This window comes from Dunckerocampus dactyliophorus, chromosome 2 (genome assembly GCF_027744805.1).
Source record: "Dunckerocampus dactyliophorus isolate RoL2022-P2 chromosome 2, RoL_Ddac_1.1, whole genome shotgun sequence".
NCBI classification, from domain to species: domain Eukaryota; kingdom Metazoa; phylum Chordata; class Actinopteri; order Syngnathiformes; family Syngnathidae; genus Dunckerocampus; species Dunckerocampus dactyliophorus.
The window spans coordinates 6,059,835-6,081,850 of record NC_072820.1 but is presented as its reverse complement, the minus strand read 5'-3'; the positions used below and the strand labels follow the sequence as shown (position 1 = coordinate 6,081,850).

Genomic DNA, 22,016 nt, shown 5'->3' with positions numbered 1-22,016 from the left:
CCCAGAGATTGTGCAGGTTCAATGCGAGCCGCAACTTTGTTCAACGGTCCTTGAACGCACCATCTAACTTTCTCCCACACTGTACAGATAGACTACTATACTGAATTTTTCTCCTTTTTTTCACCTCATATTTGGTCCCAAGTGCTGATACTGTGTGGGAATGCATAAAGGTAAGATTTGATGAAATGTGAAATTCAAATTCACATATTATGGTCGTGTTTGGAACCAATCAATCACGATGAACGAGGGACGGATGTTGTTCCAAAATGCAAACCGTCACCATTAAAGTACAGGCAATGTAACTGGCAGTGGATAGTATTCTTATGTAAAAAGTGTTTCAAAAAGCCAAAGGAGAAAGCAAAACACACTTAGATGGTGGCTCAAATGAACTATTGCGAGGTGCGTTAGCAGCTTGCTCGATCCACTATGCTAGCAGCTTGCATTATGACAGCGTGATGTCCAAAATTTCCCAACATTTACAGTTGCGTTGAGCGTTGACTTTCCACTTTGGGTCATTGAGCGGTTGTTGCCGAGAGGGTTGATAGGAGTGAAGACAGAATGTCCATTTTGTTGCTAAATAGAGATTCCTTCCTGTTTTGCACAGCCTAATTGGTGTACTTCTTCAGTCAAACGCACATAATCACAACCAGCCATGCTGTGAGGTTTTCATCATTGCTGTGCACTTGCTCAAAGGTAATTTGTCACAGTGCGGAGAGGAGGGGTAAGATATATTTACCATGCTACCTGCATGCTTTTAAACAGACCGGCGAATGACACATTCAGTCATGTTAAGCTCAACCGTGAAGAAATGTAGCAACTCTTGAGGGGAACCTAGTTGAGTCATGGTGGATGCTGATCACATTTAATGCAATCTGGCCTCCAGTTACTTATTTGCTGGATTTGTGCAGAACAAAATGAACTGCTAAAAGGCCAATGAATATCTTATGACCTCCAACCATCACATTTAATAAGAGAGAATTCCAAAAAGATGTTTACATTTCATTATTCCTGCTAAGATGTTTTTAACCCTTTCAACTCCAGGGTGGAATTTAGCGGGTTTACGTACGTTTGTTTTTACCGTTATAGCTCACCTCAAAAACCTTTTATCTTGTTCCATTTATTCCTTTTTTTTTTAGTACAACCTCACATGTGTGACTGTATGCTTATTTTGTGTATTTAGTGTATTAATATCACCCAAAAATCTAAAATGCGAGTTGGGAGAATTTAGATTTCAAATACATTTTAAAAAAAACAAACTCGTGTACAAATGTAGTAAAAAAGTTCAATGTGGTGAAATACTCACCGTTTCTGAAAATGTAATTAATTAATACAATTAATTACATTAATTACATTGTTAATCGCTGTTTTGTGGTTGAATGCAGTCTGTTATTAGTATAAAAAAAAATGCATATTTAAGCAAATTGTACATCTTCTTGACCTAAATTAAGCATTTTCAAGCATAAAAATGGCAAAATGAACAAAAATGCACACATAAAGTATTCAGAAGACGTGATACAAAGTGTAATACAGTATCTGTGACTTGTGTGGCCCTTTAAGAAGCGGGGCCTGGGAAGTGATGTTTGTGATGTCAGCTATCCAGAGTTGACTGTTAGCTGAGTGCTAGCAGTAGGTTAGCAGTGTAGAGAGTGGCCGACAGCAGCTCCTGTGTGAATGGTCACTGCATGTGTTCTCTGCTTGTTAATAAAGCAATTGAAGTGCATCGTGAATCTTTTCTTAACCACAAACAGCGGCAGTAGAAGAGTACTGGTTTCTAGGTGTCAGCGACGTTGCATTGAACAGATAACAGCCACCGCAGGAGCTGTCAATGCTAACGTGTGAGTCTATGTTATGTCTACTATATTGGGTAATACAAATGTGACTATGGGGCGTTATTTCATGTCTACAGGGCTCTAATAATGTAAAATGTAGAAGGTCATAAAAAGGTTTATATGTTCTAACTATGAAAATATTCCATTTATTAATACTGAATTCTACTTCGCAGAAATTCACTCATCACGGTCGGGTCTGGAACCAATTAACCGCAACAAATGAGGGGTGACTCCGATGTGTCCCATTCCAAAAAAAAGGTTTTTGTCACCTCACGAAAGCTGAATATAACATCATTGACGTGTCAAAGCCATGACGTGCTTCTCCACGGTCAGTTGGCCACTTGGCGGCAGTGTTGACTTACCCCCTACGGCCTCTAATGCTTTGATTTTTCCACCAGTAGAAATGCATGTGCCTTCCTGCACCGAAAGAGCATACAAATGAGCAAAAACCACGGCAAATGTTGTTGATCGTAAGACGGGTTGTACTTGACCGATTCATACCATCTCGTATGCAGTGTTACATCATTTTCCACGCATACGAGGTCATGGTCTCAGGCCGTGGTGAGTTCATGTAAAAGATGTAGTCAAATGAAATTTTGTCCTTTTGTCCCGATGGCTGCCAAGTGTTGCGATTAAATTTTCTGCAATTATGCGGCACTGATACCCCCCTCAGTGTATCTGTTTGTGTGCTTGTACATTTGTCTCTGCATGACTGCCAATGTGTGTTTGCTAACAATTTGCTAATGCTGGGGGACAACTGTGTGTCTGGATGCCTGTCACAGCCCCACACTACTTGGAGTCAAGGGGGGCTGCCGTGATGGTCCTTAAAATCAGCAGGGGATCATTTGGTTGTCAGCAAAATTGACAGATTACCCCCCAAAAGTGCCTGTTGAACAGCAGTAGCTAAAGGGAGAATGTGGAAGGGAAACATTTGGGAGGATGATACAGCAAAGAGGCTGTGACACACTGAAGGAAAGCAGGGACAAGTGGTGGCATTAAGGACAGAATTCCATATCTGCCTCTGGAAAAAAAGCGTCTTCAGCTTTTAGCCAAGCAGTGGTAAAAAAAACAAAACAAAAATTAAATTAAATTAAAAAAGTGAGATGGTTGACTGCCGTTGCTGTAAAACCTTCCGTGCAGACGCGCCATTTGGCTTTTTCCTGGCTGGCTGCAAATAATAAAACGAACACATGGTGATACATTGTAAATGTGCCGCAAGATGCTGTTTAATTTGAGGGTCTAATTAAAATGCAAGCTTGGTGACCTCATCTCTAAAAATAAACCAGACTATCCCCACATTAAGACAAAGGACACACTTGGGTGAAGGTAATTGTTGCTAATGGCTATTTGCTAATGACATAACTTTTGCATAAACAGCCTCTAAATGTCTCTCTAATTGTGTTTTTGTTGCCTTTATTTTGTTTGATCTTATTTTAAAAAACATTACATATCACCTCTGCTGTGAATGTAAATTGGTTGTCATTTGTCATTTGTCATTTGGGCAAGGGTGTCCAAACTTTTGCTCTAAAAAATAAAAAAAAAATAAATGTGTGGGGCCATTTTGATGTAAAAAAAAAAAAAAAAAAAGGTGTAAAGGTGATGTAAAAAAACACGCTGAGAAGTTATTTACAGTGGTGTGAAAAAGTGTTTGCCCTTACATCCTTTTCATTTTTTTAGTATGTGGCCCTCGGTGGAAAATGTTTGGACACCCCTGATCTAGTATTTAGCCTTTGCCTACTTTTTGCATAACAAATGACAACACCCTACCTTTACACTCTCAGTTAGACCGCAAGAGCTGAAACACCTCCATGGCTACACGTCAGCATAATGTTCTCCTAAAGAAATATGTGTCTGTGCATTTACTCATGTCGATTGAGTTTCTCTGCCTGTGTGAAGCGGTTTTTTTTCTTGACAAATGTGCAGCTGGAATGCTAAGTTGCTTGTGATGTAGGGCAAGAGAGATGCGAACAGACACAGGGATCAATACGCCAACCATTCAGCAGTTTTTAATGAAGGATAATTGTTGCCAGGAAAGGTTTCAGGAAAGGACTGTTTTGGTTGACACGTCTCTTCAACATTGCGTGGAAGTCGGGAACAGTACCTCTGGATTGACCACTGGGGTGGTGGTCCCCCTTTTCAAGGAGGGTGACTGGAGTGTGTGTTCCAACTATTGGGGGATCACACTCTTCAGCCTCCCTGGGAAAGTCTATTCCAGGGTGCTGGAGAGAAGTGTACGACCGTTAATCGAACCTCGGCTACAGGAGGTGCAATGTGGTTTTCGTCGCGGTTGTGGAACACTGGACCAGCTCTACACCCTTGCGAGGATACTAGTGGGTACTTGGGAGTTTGCCCAACCGGTCTACATGTGCGTTGTGGACTTGGAAAAGGCACTCGACTGTGTCCCTCGCGGTGTCCTGTGGAGGGGTGCTTCGAGAGTACAGGATTGGTGGCTCGTATGACCGGAGCAGGAGCCTGGTTCGCATTGCCAGTAGTAAGTCGAGCCTGTTTCTGGTGAACGTTGGCCACCGCCAAGCTGCCCTTTGTCACCGATTGTGTTCATAATTTTTGTAGACAGCATTTCTAGGCGCAGCCAAGGTGTCAAGGGAGTTCGGGGGCCTTAGGATCTCGTCTCTATTTGTAAACGATGTGGACCTGATGGCCTCATCGGGCTATGACCTTTAGCGGTTACTGGGGCGGTTTAGTTTAGTTTAGAGTGTGAAGCTTCAGAGATGAGATTCAGCACCTCCAAATCCGAGGCCATGGTTCTCAGTCAGAAAAGAGTGGATTGCTCCCTCTGGGTTGGGAACGAGGCCCTGCCCCAGGTGGAGGAGTTCAAGTATCTTTGGGTCTTGTTCACGACTGAGGGAAGGTTGGAGCGTGAGGTTGATGAGCGGATCGGCCCAGCGTCTGCAGTAATGCGGTCGCTGTACCAGACGGTCGTTGTGAAGAGAGAGCTGAGCCGGATGGCACCTTTGGTCATGAGCTTTGGATCTTGACCGAAAGAACGAGATCATGCATACAAGCGTCTGAAATTAGTTTCCTCCGTAGAGTGGCTGGACTCACCCGAAGAGATAGGGTGAGGAGCCCAGCCATTCGGGAGGGACTCAGAGTAGAGCCGCTGCTCCTTCACATTGAGAGGAGCCAGTTGAGGAGGCTCTGGCATCTAGTCCGGATCCCGGTGAGGTGTGCCGGGCATGCCCAGGAGAAGGCCCTGGGGCAGACCTAGGACACGCCGGGATTATGTCTCACAGCTGGCCTGGTCACGCCTCAGTGTCCTCCCAGGGGAGCTGGAGGAGGTGGCCGGGAACTGGGAAGTCTGGGGAAGTCTTGGTTAGCATTCGCCCCAGTTAGCATATTTTTTGGTTAACAGAAAATGTACACAAAATTTTGCCTCGGTTTTGCATACATTTTCCGGTTAGCGTACAATATGGCGCGTGTTTTGTCGTGTTACTAATACACTGCGTGAGTGCAACTGTGTTAATGCATTTTTATCACAAAATGTTCATCCTTGTTAGCAGTTGGCTAACACATGGAAACAGGAAACGGAAGTCAACTCTGTCGCCCGTCAATTATGTCATCAGCGGCTGATGCTGTAGTTCTTTGCTAACTAGCACAGTTACGCCACAAGTCTAAAAAATATCACCACAAAACACATTTTTATCGTTTTACAGATTTAACTTTACAAGCACAAAACCATTCCAAATGCATATAAATGATGAATGATGACGATGTGGCAGCGAGATCAGCACAGACACCACCACCCTGTTTTGCTAGGAGTTATTGTTTGAATTCAAGTGTTTATTCATAAAAACTCGTCAAAATATCTTGTTTCCTTTGCTTTCAGGAAAAAGCCCATACCTACTGTTCACGAACCGACATGAGATTCGACGTATCGACCTGGTGAAGAGGGATTACAGCCAAGTGGTTTCCACCCAGAAGAATGCTGTGGCTCTAGATCTGGATGTGGCCAACAACAGGGTCTTTTGGTGCGATCGTTTTCACCGGAAAATCTACAGGTATTACAACTGTGAGATATTCAAGCATTTAAAAGCAGTTTTTAATCTTACTTTTAGAAAAACCAAACGTTGTGCAAGCAACGTCATACCTGTACTTCTTGGTACAGAACATTTGACCTCATGTTGCTATCCCAAATTCATTTTCTCCCTAGAGTCAGTTCTAATTGGAACAGGATGTTCTTTTTATACATAAAATGGAGCTCTCTGGGGCGAAAATAAAATGGAAATTCCTGTTTTGGAGCCCATGTGCCCGGCTCTCACCTCACACCTCTGTCAGGCTGACATCATTAGCGTGAGGGGCCGCCCCTGAGCGAGGCCTTGTCTGTTCTGATAAGTGGTCCATCCAAGAAGGACTCTAACCCCGGCATGAACCTGCTTAATGCATGACTCAAGGCTCTAGCCTCACTGCAATCGCTTTGCAGAACAAGGTAGAATAAATGTTATTTGTCGCCACAAATAAACAGTTTTCGATTCTTTTCGCCTGCACCATGTATTCATTCAATTAATTTGCTGATGTTGTGGTTTTACTCTGTTTGTAGGCCTAATTTTTACTTGTTTTTTAAGAATTTTTGGTGTTTTTCAGTTTATACCCACCATGCTGCCATATATTTTGGCCGTTTTATTTAGTAGAGTGATGATTCAGCATGATACAGTGCGGTTACAACCCACTGAAAACTGACTACAGTAATAAGCATATAGTTATATAATACATATCTGGTGGTGTCAGTCCAAACTGAGTATTTCTACACTTTTTAAAGGCAGAATTTCTGGATCACATTAGAATGTGCTGATGTGCACGATGTAGCCCACATTCAGGCTTACTGTTGATATTCCCCTCATTTTTCATCCTAAACAAACCAAACAAACCTTCATATTTCTTCCCCCATCTTATCAGTGCCTTCATCCACGAGGCCAGTGATCCGTCTCAGCAGGTGCAACTGGTGGATTCGTCGCTGCAAACCCCCGTGGGTCTTGCTCTGGACTGGCTGCAGCACAACCTGTACTGGGCCGATTCCGGTGACAAATCCATCTCGGTAGCCTCGGTGGACGGCACCAAGAGACGCGTCCTCATCAACACAGACCTGAGTGAGCCCAGAGCCATAGCGCTGGATCCCCATCATGGGTGAGGTGGAGGGTGTGTGCTGTAACACAAATGTGACATTGAATAGTAAATACAAGTTATTCAAAGACATACATAAAGTAAGCAATATGTTAACTGCCCGTGGCTTAGTGGGTGTCGTTAGTGGCCAGGTTTACTATTTACGCTTAAGGGCCCCCGTAGTTCTGCACAGATCAAGGAAGACAGAAATGAGCCCAAACAAGTCAAAATCCACACTGTTTGTGTGTGGCATTGCACAATACTCATTCTGACAATTTAAATGTCATTAAAAAACTGAAATTAATGTAAAAAAAATCTTATTTTTTCACTAATTAGACCAGTTAATCACTACTGTATATACTAATATATGACTTACACTCCTTATCAAAATGTTAAGACCAGTTGAAAAATTGCAAGAATTTACATTTTGCACTGTTGGGTCTTAAGGAGGTCCCAAGTAGAGATTCAGACTGCAAAAAATAAAAAATGGCAGTGAGACACAAAAAATTTGAGAAAGCACTTTATTGCAAACAAGCATTAAAGTGAAATAGGATGCTCATCAGCTGATCCAACGTTTAACACCATAGCTCAAAAAAACCCGAAACCCCTCTAAAATAGAAATAAAATGTTCAAAAAAGGACTCAGGAGTGAGTAGGTGCGCCATTCTTGTTAATCAGCTCAAAAATTGGTTCAGGCTTTCAAATAACTGTCTTCCTGCTTCCAACCTCGGCAGCAATGGCACGCTGTGAGATGCCTTGCTTATGCAGCTCAACAATACAACCGCGTTCAAAGAGACAAAGCTTTTTTGCCTTTGCCATCATGAAAGTGTGAATACCTGACAGAAAATGAAATTACATCCACATTTTTGCCAAGATTTTGGCTTTCACAGGCTGTGGACTTTTGATCAGCTGAACAGCCTATTTGAATTTAATGCTTGTTTGCAATAAATGGCTTAATCAAAAATGTTGTCTCACACCGTGCAACTGTATTGTCAGCCTACGTGTGCTTGTGCCGCGTGCACGTAACTAGTTCTCGTTTTCTTTTTGTATAGTATTAATAATTCATGGGAGAGCGTCGTAGGCACAAAACATCATAACCGGGAACGTCGTAAAATGATAAAAATTCACTCGATATTAAAAATGGACATTTTTACTTGTTTATGTTGCTGCAGTAAACTGCACAGCTGGGGGGTGTCGATGAAGCAGAGGCCTGCTGGTTGATTTTCTCTGATTAGTGCAATAAACGATGGCAAAATATTGGAAAACGTGGAAGTCATTTTGTACAAACATTAAAACCTGATCTGGTGCATAATTTTTTATATTACTGGGGAAATGGACATTTTATTGTGGCAGCTTATCCAAGAGGCCCTCCGTTTATAAAAAAAAAAAAAAAAAATAGTCTATTAACATCAGATTAAACATTGCTTCATTTAAGCATCACATTCAAAGCCAAATCTTTTTGTTTAGTGCTAACAAACATGCCAAGCAGCACATATTATGTCTTTATTATAAAGCACTTATTGCTATTTTGTGCAGTTAACAAAATCCCAGCAAAACAAGGCGTAAATAGTAGGGGCTGTGTAAGTAATTACAGTGATAACCCACTAAAAATGCTATCTCTGTTCTTTCCAGTTTCATGTACTGGTCGGACTGGGGAACAAGAGCCAAGATAGAGAAGTCCGGGATGAATGGAGTGGACCGGCAGGTGCTGGTTGCTGATAACATTGAATGGCCCAATGGCATCACTCTGGGTGAGAGCAGAACAGCTGTTTATCATACAGCGTTGTTAAATGTGATAGATGATGGCAATTCAAGTGTGCTTTCACATTTGCTTTGGAATTTTGTACTTATTGATGAACACAGTAGAACTTGCAGTCATCTAATCAAGATAATCTTCTGGTCTTTAACATAATCAATGAAGGGATTTGTTGGTGCCTGGTGGCAAGACAATCAATTATACCTGTGTTTGTTTTCTCAGATGTGGCGAACCGCCGTCTGTACTGGGTGGATTCCAAGCTGCACCTCATAGCCAGCGTGGATCTGAAAGGAGCTCATCGTAGAACACACATGGCCAGTGCAGAGAGGCTGGGGCACCCTTACGCTCTGGCTGTTTTTGAGGTTTGTGTGTGTCACATTCAGTATTTATGGCGGTCCATACTGCAGGGGTGTCCAAAGAGCACCCCAGGGACCATTTGTGGCCCGCGGCTGTTTTTTGTTTTTTGTTTTTTTACACATTGTAACAATATAATTTAACAGGAAAACTAAAAAAAAGCAACAGTAGCAACAATCAGCAGTAATTTTACAAGAATAAAGTCAAAATATTAAGAGAAAAAAAGTGTAGTCTAACATGAAAAAGTAATCATTTTCTAAGAATAACAATATTACGTAGTACATTGTAACATTATGAGGAAAAATAACAATAACATTTTAGTACCATAAAGTTGAAATATTAACGAAAAAATTAAAAGTTCTTATTTTTAAGCCATAATATTATGAGAAACAAACTAAAAAAATAAAGTTGTAATGTTTGGAAAATTAGTTTGGGGAAAAAGTTATAATATTATGGGAATAAGGTCAAAATATTCTAGGAATAAAGTTATAATATTACGAGAAGAACACTTACAAGAAAGTTGAAAGAGTTGGAATAAGTAAAAAAAAAAAAAAAAAAAAAAAAAACAGAAAATGGCAAAACAGCTGTAATTTTATGAGAATTTTGAGAATAAACTTATATATTTTTGGAAAAGTTGTTTTAGGGGAAAGTTATAACATTATGGTAATAAGGTCAAAATCCTCTAGGAATAAAGTTATAATATTAAGAGAAGAACATTTACATGAAAGTTGAAATAGTAATGCCTGTCTGTGTACTGTGAGGGCTTTTACACCCTTAAACTTATATAATAATTGTAAAAAAATCAAGTTTGGCTATTTTGCGGATTTCACTTATTGCGGGCTAATTTGGGAACCTTGTCCCTCACGTTAAACGAGGGTACACTATAATCCTAAATAAAAATCCATACTAAAAGCATGTGCTACTTTTGCTGAAACAACACTCTGGACCCCCGAAGTCACTTCCTGTCCGCCTCTCTTTCAGGTCCCAAAGGGAACACATCTGAAATCTGATCTGGTTAAAGAAACAGCCCCAAATACAGTAGTGTTTAAGTGACATGGGCCCGCACTCCTGATTCGGAAGCCTCAGGGCAGATTATCTTGACATGGCAACACATAGAAGCTAAAATCTGATTGGATTAAAAAAAAAGAAATCTGGCCTTCACATACACTACTGGAAGCAGTGCAGCCAAGAGAAACAATTTCATGGAGAAAGACTAGAATTGAAGTTGCAAATGTAGCTTCTGATAGTGTTTAGGCCAGCAGAGAAGGCTTTGCTGGCCCTGGCTGCACACTACTGCGTTTGTCAACACACGGTAATGGCGTGTCCTTAGTGAGCTATCAGTATACCAGCCAGAGGTTACCAGAAGAGTTGTCCACAAATTGTTGTGCCTCACGCCTTACTTGTGCTTCAGTTACAGTACATTGATGAGCAGGTTGTATTTTCCGACACCGCTACAGCAGCAGCAGCATTGTGTAATGATGCCCTAATAATGACGAACAGATTGGACAATAAATCAGAATAACACGCACGAGCCACTTGGGGAACAATTAAAAAAAGAAAACTTAAAGGAAAGCTTTCAGTGCTGTCTTAATCTACTTTTAGTTCTGATAAAGCTGCTTTTCAGCATTAACTAATATCGGCGATTTTCTTCAATCTCCTCTTACTTCCAAGTTGTGTAAACTAGTAAAAATGACCTGTTTCTGCTACAAATATCCTCCTGTAGGATCGTATCTACTGGACAGACCGAGACAAGGCGTCAGTCTTCATGGCCAACAGACTGACAGGTCAGGACATTCACACCTTGGCTGAAAACCTCAACGATCCCCACGACATCGTGGTCTTCCATCAGCTCCGACAGCCGCGAGGTGCGTGGACAGTATGACAGCGTGAGCCGTACAGACACGCACATCAGCATCTCACAGCATTGGCACGCTTGCCGGTGTGCTACATCGCACCTTCCGACACTGAGATTGTGTGAGCTGAACCACATCTATGTGACCCCTCTGTGGGATTGTGTTACCCCGGGCACATAAATAAATGATGAGGTGAGGTTTGTGAATGTGGCGCACTCATCGAAGCACTAAGCAGCCCTTGACTGTCTCCAAACTTGCTGCAAACCTGATTTCCCTCAAAGGATGATGTAAAATTGATTAATCATGACTCTGATGGCTTTGCATTTTTATGTGTGCGTCTTCTGCAGTGTGTTGCTTTCCAATCGGCTTATTTTATTACATGTGTGCCTTCCGTTGCATGGTCTGCGCCTATTTATATGCTAATCCATCCTGTCATTTCTATACACAAAAGTAAGCACGCCCCCTCGCTTTTCAGCTACCATTTATTATACAGTATCTTCTCAAGAGACATCATCATAGACGAACATCTTGGATATAACTTAAAGTAGTAAGTGTACTTCAGTGTAACACGGTCCTTTTCCTCCTACAGGCCCAGACAGCTGTAATCTGGGCAGCGTGGCCAATGGAGGCTGCGAGTACTTATGCCTTAAAGCACCACAGATTACAGAGCATTCTCCTAAGTACACCTGCGCCTGCCCCGATGGACAAGACCTTGGCCCCGATATGAGGGGCTGTGTGCCAGGTGAGGCTGCTTTGGTCTACAAAATGTAATCAATAAGATCTTAAAGGGATTTGCGGAGCACATCGGCACTGTGTTGGAAAGCCGTCTGTGAATTGCGATGGTGTGAGCGTGTGTTCACACTGTCGCGTACCAACTGTGCACTCTCATTCGATCGAATTCTGCTTTAACAAGATAATGATGCTGCCTTTGGAGGTATGAATTAAATCAGAGGTGTCCAAAGGGCCATTTGCGGCACAAGAAAACTAAAACAAAAAAATAAAAATCTGCAGTAATTTTAATGACAAAAAGGTAATATAATGAGGAAAAGAATAATGTGGTAATATCTTAAGGAAATCTTATTTTAGTATTTTTAGTATATAATTAGTGTCATGAGATACTAAGTTCACGATACACGAGACAAGATGAGGATTTTAACTTTTTAAAGAAAATTACAATGAAACAATTTTTTTCAAATACATGACAATATATTGGAATCAAATTTCATTTCTACGACATTACAATCTTCTGCACTCTGTGTGCATGCTACTGACCCCGCCTCCCTCCACCGAGACAAAGAGACTGCATGACTGACAAAAGGGTTCACTCCGTTCATGCCGTTGTTCTATGGAGTGAGCCCTCTTCCCGCCTGTTTGGAGGCGAGAGACGAGTTCATTCTAGAGTTCATTTTCATTTATTGTGTGTTTAAATTCATGTATTATCGTCCCAGGCCGAGTGCCCACAAGATCGTTTTCTTCTGAACAAGTCTTAATCTTGCGACAACCCTAATATTTAGTATTTTCAATATATAAACACATTTTAAATTAGGTTGGGGAAAACGTTCTAATATTACGAGAATAATGTCCAAATATGGGAATAATGTCATAAAATTACAAGAAGAACATTTACAAGCAGAAAATTGAAATAGTTGGGAAATTGTAAAAAAAAAAATTGTAAAAAAAAAAAATAGCTAGAATTTTCTGAGAAAAATGTCAAAATATTGACGGGAAAAAATTCTATTCTAATGAGAAAAAAAATCATAATATTAGAAAAAATAATGTCATTTTAGTAGCATAAAGTCAAAATATTAAAAAAATCATATTATGAGAAACAAACAAAACTAAATCAAGTTGTACCTTTTGGAAAATTAGGTTGGAGGGGAAAGTTATGATATGGGAATAAAGGCAGAGAATGTTATGGGAGTAAAATTTGAATATTACGAGAAGAAAATTGAAGACACTTATGTAAGTAAAAGTAAAACCCCAGCAAAAATGGCGAAAGAAAGAGCGAAGACCGAAGTTCATACGAGTAATACGCTATTTCACGTACATCAAAAAGGTGAGATGCAGTTTTTTTCTTGAAATATACAGTATGTCACTTCAAAGCATATCCATATGTGTTGGTTTACAAAATATCAAAGTGGCTGTTGCATCTTTTTATTTGTCAGTATATGGCCCTCGCTGGAGAACGTTTGGACACTCCTCAGTTAGATATTAATTTAGCTATTTTTATTATTGTGGTTGCAGTTTCTTCATTTGTTTTATTTTTTACAATATTTCTTTTCTTTGTGCGCAGCAGCACCTAGAAACGACATGCCGCCAACATCCTCGCCGGCTCCGCTTGCACCTGCTACCACGGCAACTGCTCCAAAAGACTTCCTACCGCCTTCGGAGGGAGCCTCGCAGGCGGACGCCACGCCGCTTTTGACCACATCGCCTCTTGCCGCCCTCGAGCCCCACAACCCCCTCAGCACGCTGAAGGCGGTGTCATCGCAGGAGTCGAAGGCGCTGGGATCGCACTCCACCGCCACTGTGACTGTGGAGTCCACCACACCTGCGGGGGACAGCAGCGTGTCACAACACTGTAAGCAAGCTGAGAACTTCCGAATTTACGCGTGTTGCAGTAGGAGTTGGTAGGGTCAGAGGTAAAAGTAACAAAAGAGGAAATAACCCCGACGTATCCCAATTGGCATCTTTTGCTTTTTCTTATTCGATCAGCTGCAGTACAGCAACTAGTCGGTAATAACGTCTAAATACGTGATAATGCAGGTAAAATGTACAGCATACATGCACCACTGTTAGAAAACCCAGTTTTTACATGTTTATGTCTTCTTGCTTTACTGATCTTGTTTTTCTGCCAAGCGTTGAGATTTCGCACTTTGTTTCCGCGGCCCTTGAGCGCGCCATAGCTGTGTGGTGAGACGCGAAAGTTTGATGGGCTACGACCGCCATTAATCGTCTTTCATTGTCATTCATTACTGGTGGGTGCCTATACATTTTTTTAATTTTATTTATATATTTAAATATGTATTTATTTTTTATTAAAAATAATTCAAATAAATAATAAAAAATAATTAAAAAATAAATAAAATCTAAACATAAAAATAAAAATAAATGTTTTTTAAAGGTACCTTTTATACTTGAAATGTGTTTAATGAGTGTGTGAGGGATTAAACCTGGATTGCGTTGCGAGTGAACGATGGAAATTGGGGAGGATTAATCTAATCTAATAATTACCGCTGTCACTTTTATTGCAAATGTTGATCAGAAATCAGAGGAGAACGTCCAAGTCAAGCTAGCCGGAGGGTTTGTAGGGGGAGGGGCGAGCCATGTGTTAGAAACAGACATTTTAATGAGCGTTAATTCAATTAGTTGCAGTTTTTTTGCCATTCGCGAAAAGTGGGGCTCTACTGTATATTGGAATGTCTCCAAATCAAAGTCAATCGAGCCTTTGTGGCAGTTGTTGACCCCAGTGCACAAAGCAAGCAAAGCGTGGGCGACTTTGTTGTGGACGAACTTGCACTGAACTGTGACCTCAACCCCATCGAGCACCTTTGGGCTGACTTACAACATCCATTGTGAGCCAGTAGGCCTTGCAAATGTGGGCGGAATGGAGCCTTCCCACAGACACACACCAACATTCATCTCCATGCACAATGTCTGGGGTTGTCTGCCGCAGCTTGTGTGCGTACACTAGATAAGTGTTGAGTGAAAATGTGCTAAAAGGCTGTAGCTTAATGCCGTGTGGGGAGATGAACGTCCAAAGGAAGTATCAAAGTCACAATGGCCACTTCAGCATTCCGCATGAGGCTCCTAATTCCTAATATACATTTATTCTCCTTTTTTTCACTGTTTGCACTTCATTTGTTTTATCGTCTGCCTCTTTTTATCGCTCATTTTTTCCTCACACATTTTCATACCGTAATTACCCTTCCTCCTCATTTATACTCCCCCTTCTCCCATCCTGTCTCCTTCTAACGCCTCTGTCTTCTTCCCTGTCCTCTTCCAGCTGGAGGTGAGCATTTCATCCTGGGTGAGAACCTGACAGTGGCTGTTTTAGGGGTGGTCATCCCTATTGGTGAGTCACCTCAAGTCTTCTTGTGTGTGTGTTTGTGTTGGTCTGCCATTTAAAGGTGCCTGTGGTTGATACTCACAATGACTGCTGGGGAGCTATCAGAGAGGCTTGGCCCAGAGGTCCTCCTCTCTACGGTTCCTCAGGAGTCACAGTCTGTGTATCTGGCATCCTTGCATTATTCACATCACATTGCGTTATGCTGGGGGGGTTTTCTGCAGCTGTCCCTGCACAGCAACAGTATCTTTGTACTGTCTACTGTGTGTTTAAGAAGGACTGGCTTGCACGCATTGCCAAAGGAAAAAAAAATACATTGGAGTCGAATGTCTCAAATTTATTTACTTTTTTTTAAATGAAAAATTCTCAGCAGCACTCTCGGAACAGGCGTACAAAGCGGCGCATTTCTACAGACTATACGTGGGAAACGTGACTTAGAGGTCTATTATTGTATAATGATATAATTAACATGATTAAATAAGTTAAATTAATAAAACATTTCATAAACTAATAATAGCATTTTCTGTCATCAGAATTAATGACAATTGATTGGATTTGACAAAGATAGTATTTAAATGAAGAGATTGTTTCGTCATAAGCCTGCAAAATAATATTTGTTTTTATTAACAAAAATGGTGAAAACAATATGCATTGTTTTAATTAACAATATACACGAGTTCCGTTCCTACGACAGCGAATTTTAGCGTCAGTCGGAATTTATGCCTAAATTATCACCTAGGCCACTCACACTGTACACAAAACTCATGAAGGACATACTATATGCGATACTGTCATAAAAAGATTAAATACAAGAATTCAATGAAACGGTAATAAAACAAAAAATCCTTAATTTAATCCCTGTGGTTGTCTTGCACACTGGGGGGCGTTGCAAGGAAGGGAGAGACAGGAGGAAGTCTCAATAATGACACCAAAGATCCTTCCCATGTTAAAAGATATTGGTGGCGTTTGATTGGCTTGGCCCATTTTACGAAATCTAATTTCACTTTACTTTTCACTTTCCTTTTCTTTGACGCAAGGCCATCAGAGGAGCCTATGTATTCTTCCGCTGGGTGCACGTAACTAGTTCTCTCTTTCTTCACGAACTCATCAGCGGTAGAAATTTTGCTATTACAGTTTCGCTATTACAACATCGGTTCTGTTTTTGCAGTGTTGGAGAGTTGAGATTTATCATGGACTCAAAGTAAAAAAGTTGTTGGATACAATGACTTTTCACAGTCAAATAGCGTTCCATCATCTATTTATTATTATACAGGGGTGTGCAAAAGTGTTTGCCCCCTTCCTGATTTCTTTTTTGTTGTTGTTTGTTGTTTCTTGTTTGTCACACTGAAATGTTTCAGATCATCAAACAAATTTAAATATTAGTCAATGACAACACAACTGAACACAAAATGCAATATTTAAATGAAACTTTTTATTATTAAGGGAGAAAAAAATCCAAACCTACATGGCCCTGTGTGAAAAAGTGATTGCCCCCTAAACCTAACAACTGGTTGGGCCACCCTTAGCAGCAACAACTGCAATCAAGCGTTTGTGATAACTTGCAATGAGTCTCTTACAGCGCTGGGGAGGAATTTTGGCCCACTCATCTTTGCAGAATTGTTGTCATTCAGCCACATTGGAGGGTTTTCCAGCATGAAGAACCTTTTTAAGGTCATGCCACAGCATCTCAATAGGATTCAGGTCAGGACTTTGACTAGACCACTCCAAAGTCTTCATTTTGTTTTTCTTCAGCCATTCAGAGGTGGACTTGCTGGTGTGTTTTGGATCATTGTCCTGCTGCAGAACCCAAGTTGGTTTCAGCTTGAGGTCACCAAGAGATGACCGGACATTCTCCTTCAGGATTTTTGGTAGACAGCAGAATTCATGGTTCCATTTATCACAGCAAGTCTTCCAGGTCCTGAAGCAGCAAAGCAGCCCCAGACCATCACACTACCACCACCATATTTTACTGTTGGTATGATGTTCTTTTTCTGAAATGCAGTGTTACTTTCACGCCAGATGTAATGGGACACACACCTTCCAAAAAGTCCAACTTTTGTCTCATCAGACCACAGAGTATTTTCCCAAAGGTCTTGGGGATCATCAAAATGTTTTCTGGCAAAATTGAGATGAGCCTTAATGTTCTTTTTGTTCAGCAGTGGTTTTGGTCTTGGAACTCTGCCATGCAGACCGTTTTTGCCCAGCGTCTTTCTTATGGTGGAGTCATGAACACTGACCTTAACTGAGCCTAGTGAGGCCAGCAGTTCTTTGGATGTTGTTGTGGAGTCTTTTGGGACCTCTTGGATGAGTCGTCGCTGCGCTCTTGGGGTCATTTTGTTTGGCTGGTCACTTCTGGGACAATTCACCACTGGTCCATGTTTTCGCCATTTATGGATAATGGCTCTCACTGTGGTTTGCTGGAGTCCCAAAGCTTTAGAAATGGCTTTCCAGACTGATGGATCTCAATTAATCTTAATTATGTTTCAACGGGAGGGGAGCGGGCAATCAGTTTTTCCAAACAGGGCCATGTAGTTTTTCTCCCTTAATAACAAAAAGTTTCATTTAAAAACTGCATTTTGTGTTCAGTTGTGTTGTTATTGACTAATATTCAAATTTGTTTGATGATCTGAAACATTTACGTGTGACAAACATGCAAACAGTAAGAAGTCAGGAAGGGGGCAAACCCTTTTTCACACCCCTGTACATAAACCAGTTCAACCTTGACTCGACTTTTGGCTGCCTCATTAACGCTTCTCTCTCCCCCGCCGCCACCCCTGTGTGTTAAACGCATGCAGTTCCTATCGTTGCCACAGTGGTGTTTGGCCTGGTCTGCGCCGGGGTCTACCTGGTGTGGCGGAACTGGAGGCGCAACTCCACCAAGAGCATGAACTTTGACAATCCCGTCTACCGCAAGACCACCGGCGAGGGCGAGGAGGACGAGATCCACATCGGTCGGACTGACGGCATCGGGCACCACGCGCACCACCACCCGTACCCGCAGGCCGTCGGCATGGGAGTCGTCGGTGCGGGGGGTGGCACCTGCCCGCAGTTCATCACCCTGCCGCTCGGGGGCAGCATGCCTGATCCGGGGACTCACTGGTACACGGAGCAGCCGATGCTCGCCGCCGCAAAGTGAACCAGCAGGAGGGCTTCAGGGGAAAGATGGCCGCCAAGGCACACGCACACATGATGACGACAACACATCATCAAATGCCATCCATGCCAGTTTTCCCAAGCGGATGAACTGGGATCTATTTTTCTCTGATCAAGTCATCTTTTGCATTGATGGAGTGTGTGCGCCAAATATTTTGTAACAAATCCGGTGAGTGTTACGTCCTCGTTGTGTGAAATCGTGGCGCTGCGTTGATGGGACAATCTGTACAGATTCACGTCAGAATCGGTCAATGTGTCAAAACAAAAAGTGGCGCTTTCTTGCCGTTTGCGTTTTCGCTTCGAAAGTGACTCATTTCCACGCGAATCTGCTGCTTCCTCACCAGCCCGGACCCCATAAGGGCGACCTGAGTGTTCCTTCACAATGCAGTTATGTACCGTTCCACCAAGAGGTGTTATTTTTATTCGACCTTCAACGCGCCCAAAAGTGACGGGAGCTTTGCTGTGCGCAACCTTTTTTTTTGTTTCCCCCACCCCTTCACTGTGACTTTTAAATGCTACCAGGTGTGAGAGCTGCAATATATCACAATGAGAGCGTTCTGTTGTGCGTTCGTGCTGTTTTCTAGTTGGGAGGATCCAATGTGCAGTGCACTTGCCTCCCCAAATATAAACAAACATGATTAATTGCATCACAATGCAGTCACTGTTGCGGGCAGGACACACACACACACACACACACACACACACACAAGTGGGACAGCCCAGCAGGTGGCTGCAGATGATCACAAAAATACACAAAACCCCAAAATACGACACCCCTGCCAACCTGCGTGTGCGTGTGTGTGTTCACTATTATGCATGTGAGCGCCGATGTTCATCCCACAGCCATATTTGACCAGTTTTTATGCTCTCTGTTGCACAACCCTCTTAGAATGCCTCGTGTGTTGCATGAAAGCGTGGATGAGTGCGATAGAGACGAGGGTGTTTTTTGACTCATTGACGTGTAAATATGTTTTCATAAGGTTTTTTGATAATGTATGATAGCCTCCGACGATGTAAAACAGACCGTGTACATAAGATTTTAGATAAAGTGTTGACAGGTATATTAATTTATTTGTACAAAGAGTTTCCTGCTTGTAAGAAATCCAAATTATCCACCAAAGCTGTCGGTGTTATTTTTTATTGTGCATCTTCTTTTTTCTCCGTTAACCCATGTAAAAAATACCGTGCACCCCCTTGGGTAAAAAAAAAACAAATACTTGTTTTGTACATTTCACATACCTTAGTGTTAATGTTTAAAAAAAAAAAACAACAACAACAACAATTATTATGTTTGTGCCTTTTTTTTATTTTGGTTTGTTTTCTTTTTGTTGTTTTCATGAAAACACTGACTACTTTGCAAAGACAAACTTTATTGAAACCAAACTGGTTCCACTTTTTGATTTTCTGTGATGTACTGCTTTTGAATATCTCTATATATTGATACATAAAAGTTGGACTGAAAGTTTTCATCATGTGTGCGCTTGTTTTTCAGCACAAACGAAGTGCGTTTCACAAACCGACAACACGTCCCTCGAGATCAGTGCTTCTCCAATAGTGGGCCAGGCTCCCCTGGGGGCAGAGTGTGCTTCCTTGGTTAATTCATTTTATAGTAAATCCGGGTCAAAATTGCATATTTTGCATGGTGACGTTTGGATAAAGTTTGACGTGAGCACCGATAAACAGATAAGTAATCATCCTACGTATCGTTTATTCCAGTCTGATGTTGGCATCCTTTCATTTGAATGGCTTGAATTTCAGCTTCTTATTGTCCACTCACGGCGGCTGTGGTTGAAGTCTGCATATTAACTTAATACCAAGGAGAAAGTTTAACAATCACGATAAAGCAGTATCCGAAGTACAAAAATACACACAGAGGTGGACTTGCTGATTTTAGGGGGCATCCGCGCTCACAGTGACAGTTTTTTTTTTTTAATTCAAGACTTTTGATGTACAAAGTCATCATCAAACGTACTTATTTGTTCATATGATGCACACAGAGCACTCCGTGTGCCGTGCGGCGTTCAAGCGCGCTCGTAATTGTCAGTGTGACGCGCTGATTGTTTTTCAGTTTGATTCACGCACCCCCTATTACACTTGTAACCCTGGGGGTACAATTTTGGGGACCATGATGCAACTGTATATACCAGGGGTGTCCCAAGTGTGGCCCGGGGGCCACCTGCGGCCCGCCGTTGTTTTTTTATTGGCCTGCGGCACGTTCTGAAATTATAATTTAACAAGACAACTTAAAAAAAAAACATCATGAATGGAAAAATGAGCAGAATCAAGTCAAAATATGAAGAGAAAAATAACCTAAGTAACCTAACAAAAAAAAGTTGTTATTTTACGAGGATAACGTACTACTGTGAAGTAAAATAACAGCATTTTAGCAGCATAAAGTTGTAATACTAAGTAAATGTAATATTATGGGAATATTAAGAGAATAAGAGCCATGCAAACATTTTCCCTTGAGGGCTGCATATTGATAAATCAAAGGACGCAAGGGGCCACTTTGATTTTTAGTAGGGATGCTCCGATCAGGGTTTTATGCTGCCGATTCCGATACCGGTCATCCAGGACTGAAAGGATTAATTATAATATTTTTCAATTTATTTATGATGAGTGCTATTGGCCACAGGGGTGCCGTATAAAGGGGAAAAGTCAGGGCAATTCCAAGGTCCCTTGACTGCCAGGGAGCCCAAAAAATACATAATTACTAATAAAATTAGTAATGCATTAATGGGGGGGGCAGCCTTGCTACTGGCGGTATGCTATGAAAACAAGAACCATAAAATCACCTAAATTTACGGGCTGCAATGATCAGCATTAAAAGGCATTTATCGGAATATGCAGATCATTTGATTTTTCACGGAAATCGGTCGATGCGGATCGATGCGAGCATCCCTAATTTTTGATATTTATATTGTAAAAAGGAAAAAACATAATTTTGTATTGTGTTATTATTAGTTATTGGAATCAACATGTCCACTTCATCTCTTTACATTGTGCCTTTTTGTGCTGTTTTTAAGTGTATTTTGTTACTACAATGTACCGTGGGTCACAAATGGCTCTTGGGCCACACATTGGACACCCTTGTTTTAAAGAGAAAAAAGTTTCCATATTTTAACGAAAATTGAGATGAGGAAAAAATAATGTCATTTTAGTAGCATAGAGTTGAATTGTTAAAGGGAAAACATGCAGTTTTTTTTAAGTTGAAAAAACACATAAGTTTTAAGTTGAGAAACAAACAAAATAAAGTTGTCATTTTTGGAACATTGGGTTGGGGAAAAAGTTACAATTCACGGGAAAAAACTCAAAGTATGATGGGAATAAAGTCCAAATATTATGAGAAGAAAATTTACAAAGATTATTTGAGAAGAAAGTTGAAATATTTGGATTTTTTTAAAAAAAAACAACAAAAATGAGGAAAAAAAGAGCAAATAGTAATATTAAGCTTTTTCACCTATATCACAAAGCTGGCATGCATTTTTTTCTTGAAATAAATATAACGTTTTAGCATATCTACACGTGTTGCTTTATAAAATATCCAAGTGGCCCTTGCATCCTTTCATTTTTCACTATGTGGCCCCCTGTGAAAAAAGTTTGGTATATACTAACTTGAACGATGTTGGTGCCAGCAACTCATGCAGCGGTTTGTACAAATAAATAATTAAATAAATACTACAGGTTCTCAAATGGAAAAAAAAAATCTCCCCCCAAGGTGGGGCATGACAGAATATGCTTGGGAGACACTGAGAGCACACGTCTTTAAAAAATAGTTTTCCAAAAACACGCAGTCGTCCCTTGCCGCAGGGCGGTTTGAATTTCACCGTATCGCTGCTTTTCAAAAATATTTTACTAAATCGTGCTGTTTTGCGGTTGAATACGGCCTAT

The 22,016-nt window shown here is 41.2% G+C and overlaps 1 protein-coding gene across 3 annotated transcripts in view; it reads left to right on the top strand.

Annotated features, from left to right (window-relative positions):
- LOC129168718 (low-density lipoprotein receptor-related protein 8-like) overlaps positions 1-19,921 on the top strand; it is a 108,078-nt gene extending 88,157 nt beyond the window's left edge. Inside the window, exons 9-17 of one of the 3 annotated variants that reach the window (XM_054754330.1) lie at positions 5,674-5,845; positions 6,741-6,968; positions 8,576-8,694; positions 8,922-9,061; positions 10,777-10,918; positions 11,496-11,648; positions 13,200-13,487; positions 14,913-14,981; positions 17,768-19,921. In XM_054754330.1, coding sequence (XP_054610305.1) covers positions 5,674-5,845; positions 6,741-6,968; positions 8,576-8,694; positions 8,922-9,061; positions 10,777-10,918; positions 11,496-11,648; positions 13,200-13,487; positions 14,913-14,981; positions 17,768-18,108 — 1,652 coding nt within the window. In that variant the 3' untranslated portion in view covers positions 18,109-19,921. The remainder of the gene's footprint in view (positions 1-5,673; positions 5,846-6,740; positions 6,969-8,575; positions 8,695-8,921; positions 9,062-10,776; positions 10,919-11,495; positions 11,649-13,199; positions 13,488-14,912; positions 14,982-17,767) is intronic. The other 2 variants (XM_054754319.1, XM_054754310.1) reach the window with 2 other exon arrangements.
- Positions 19,922-22,016: the final 2,095 nt, after the last annotated feature.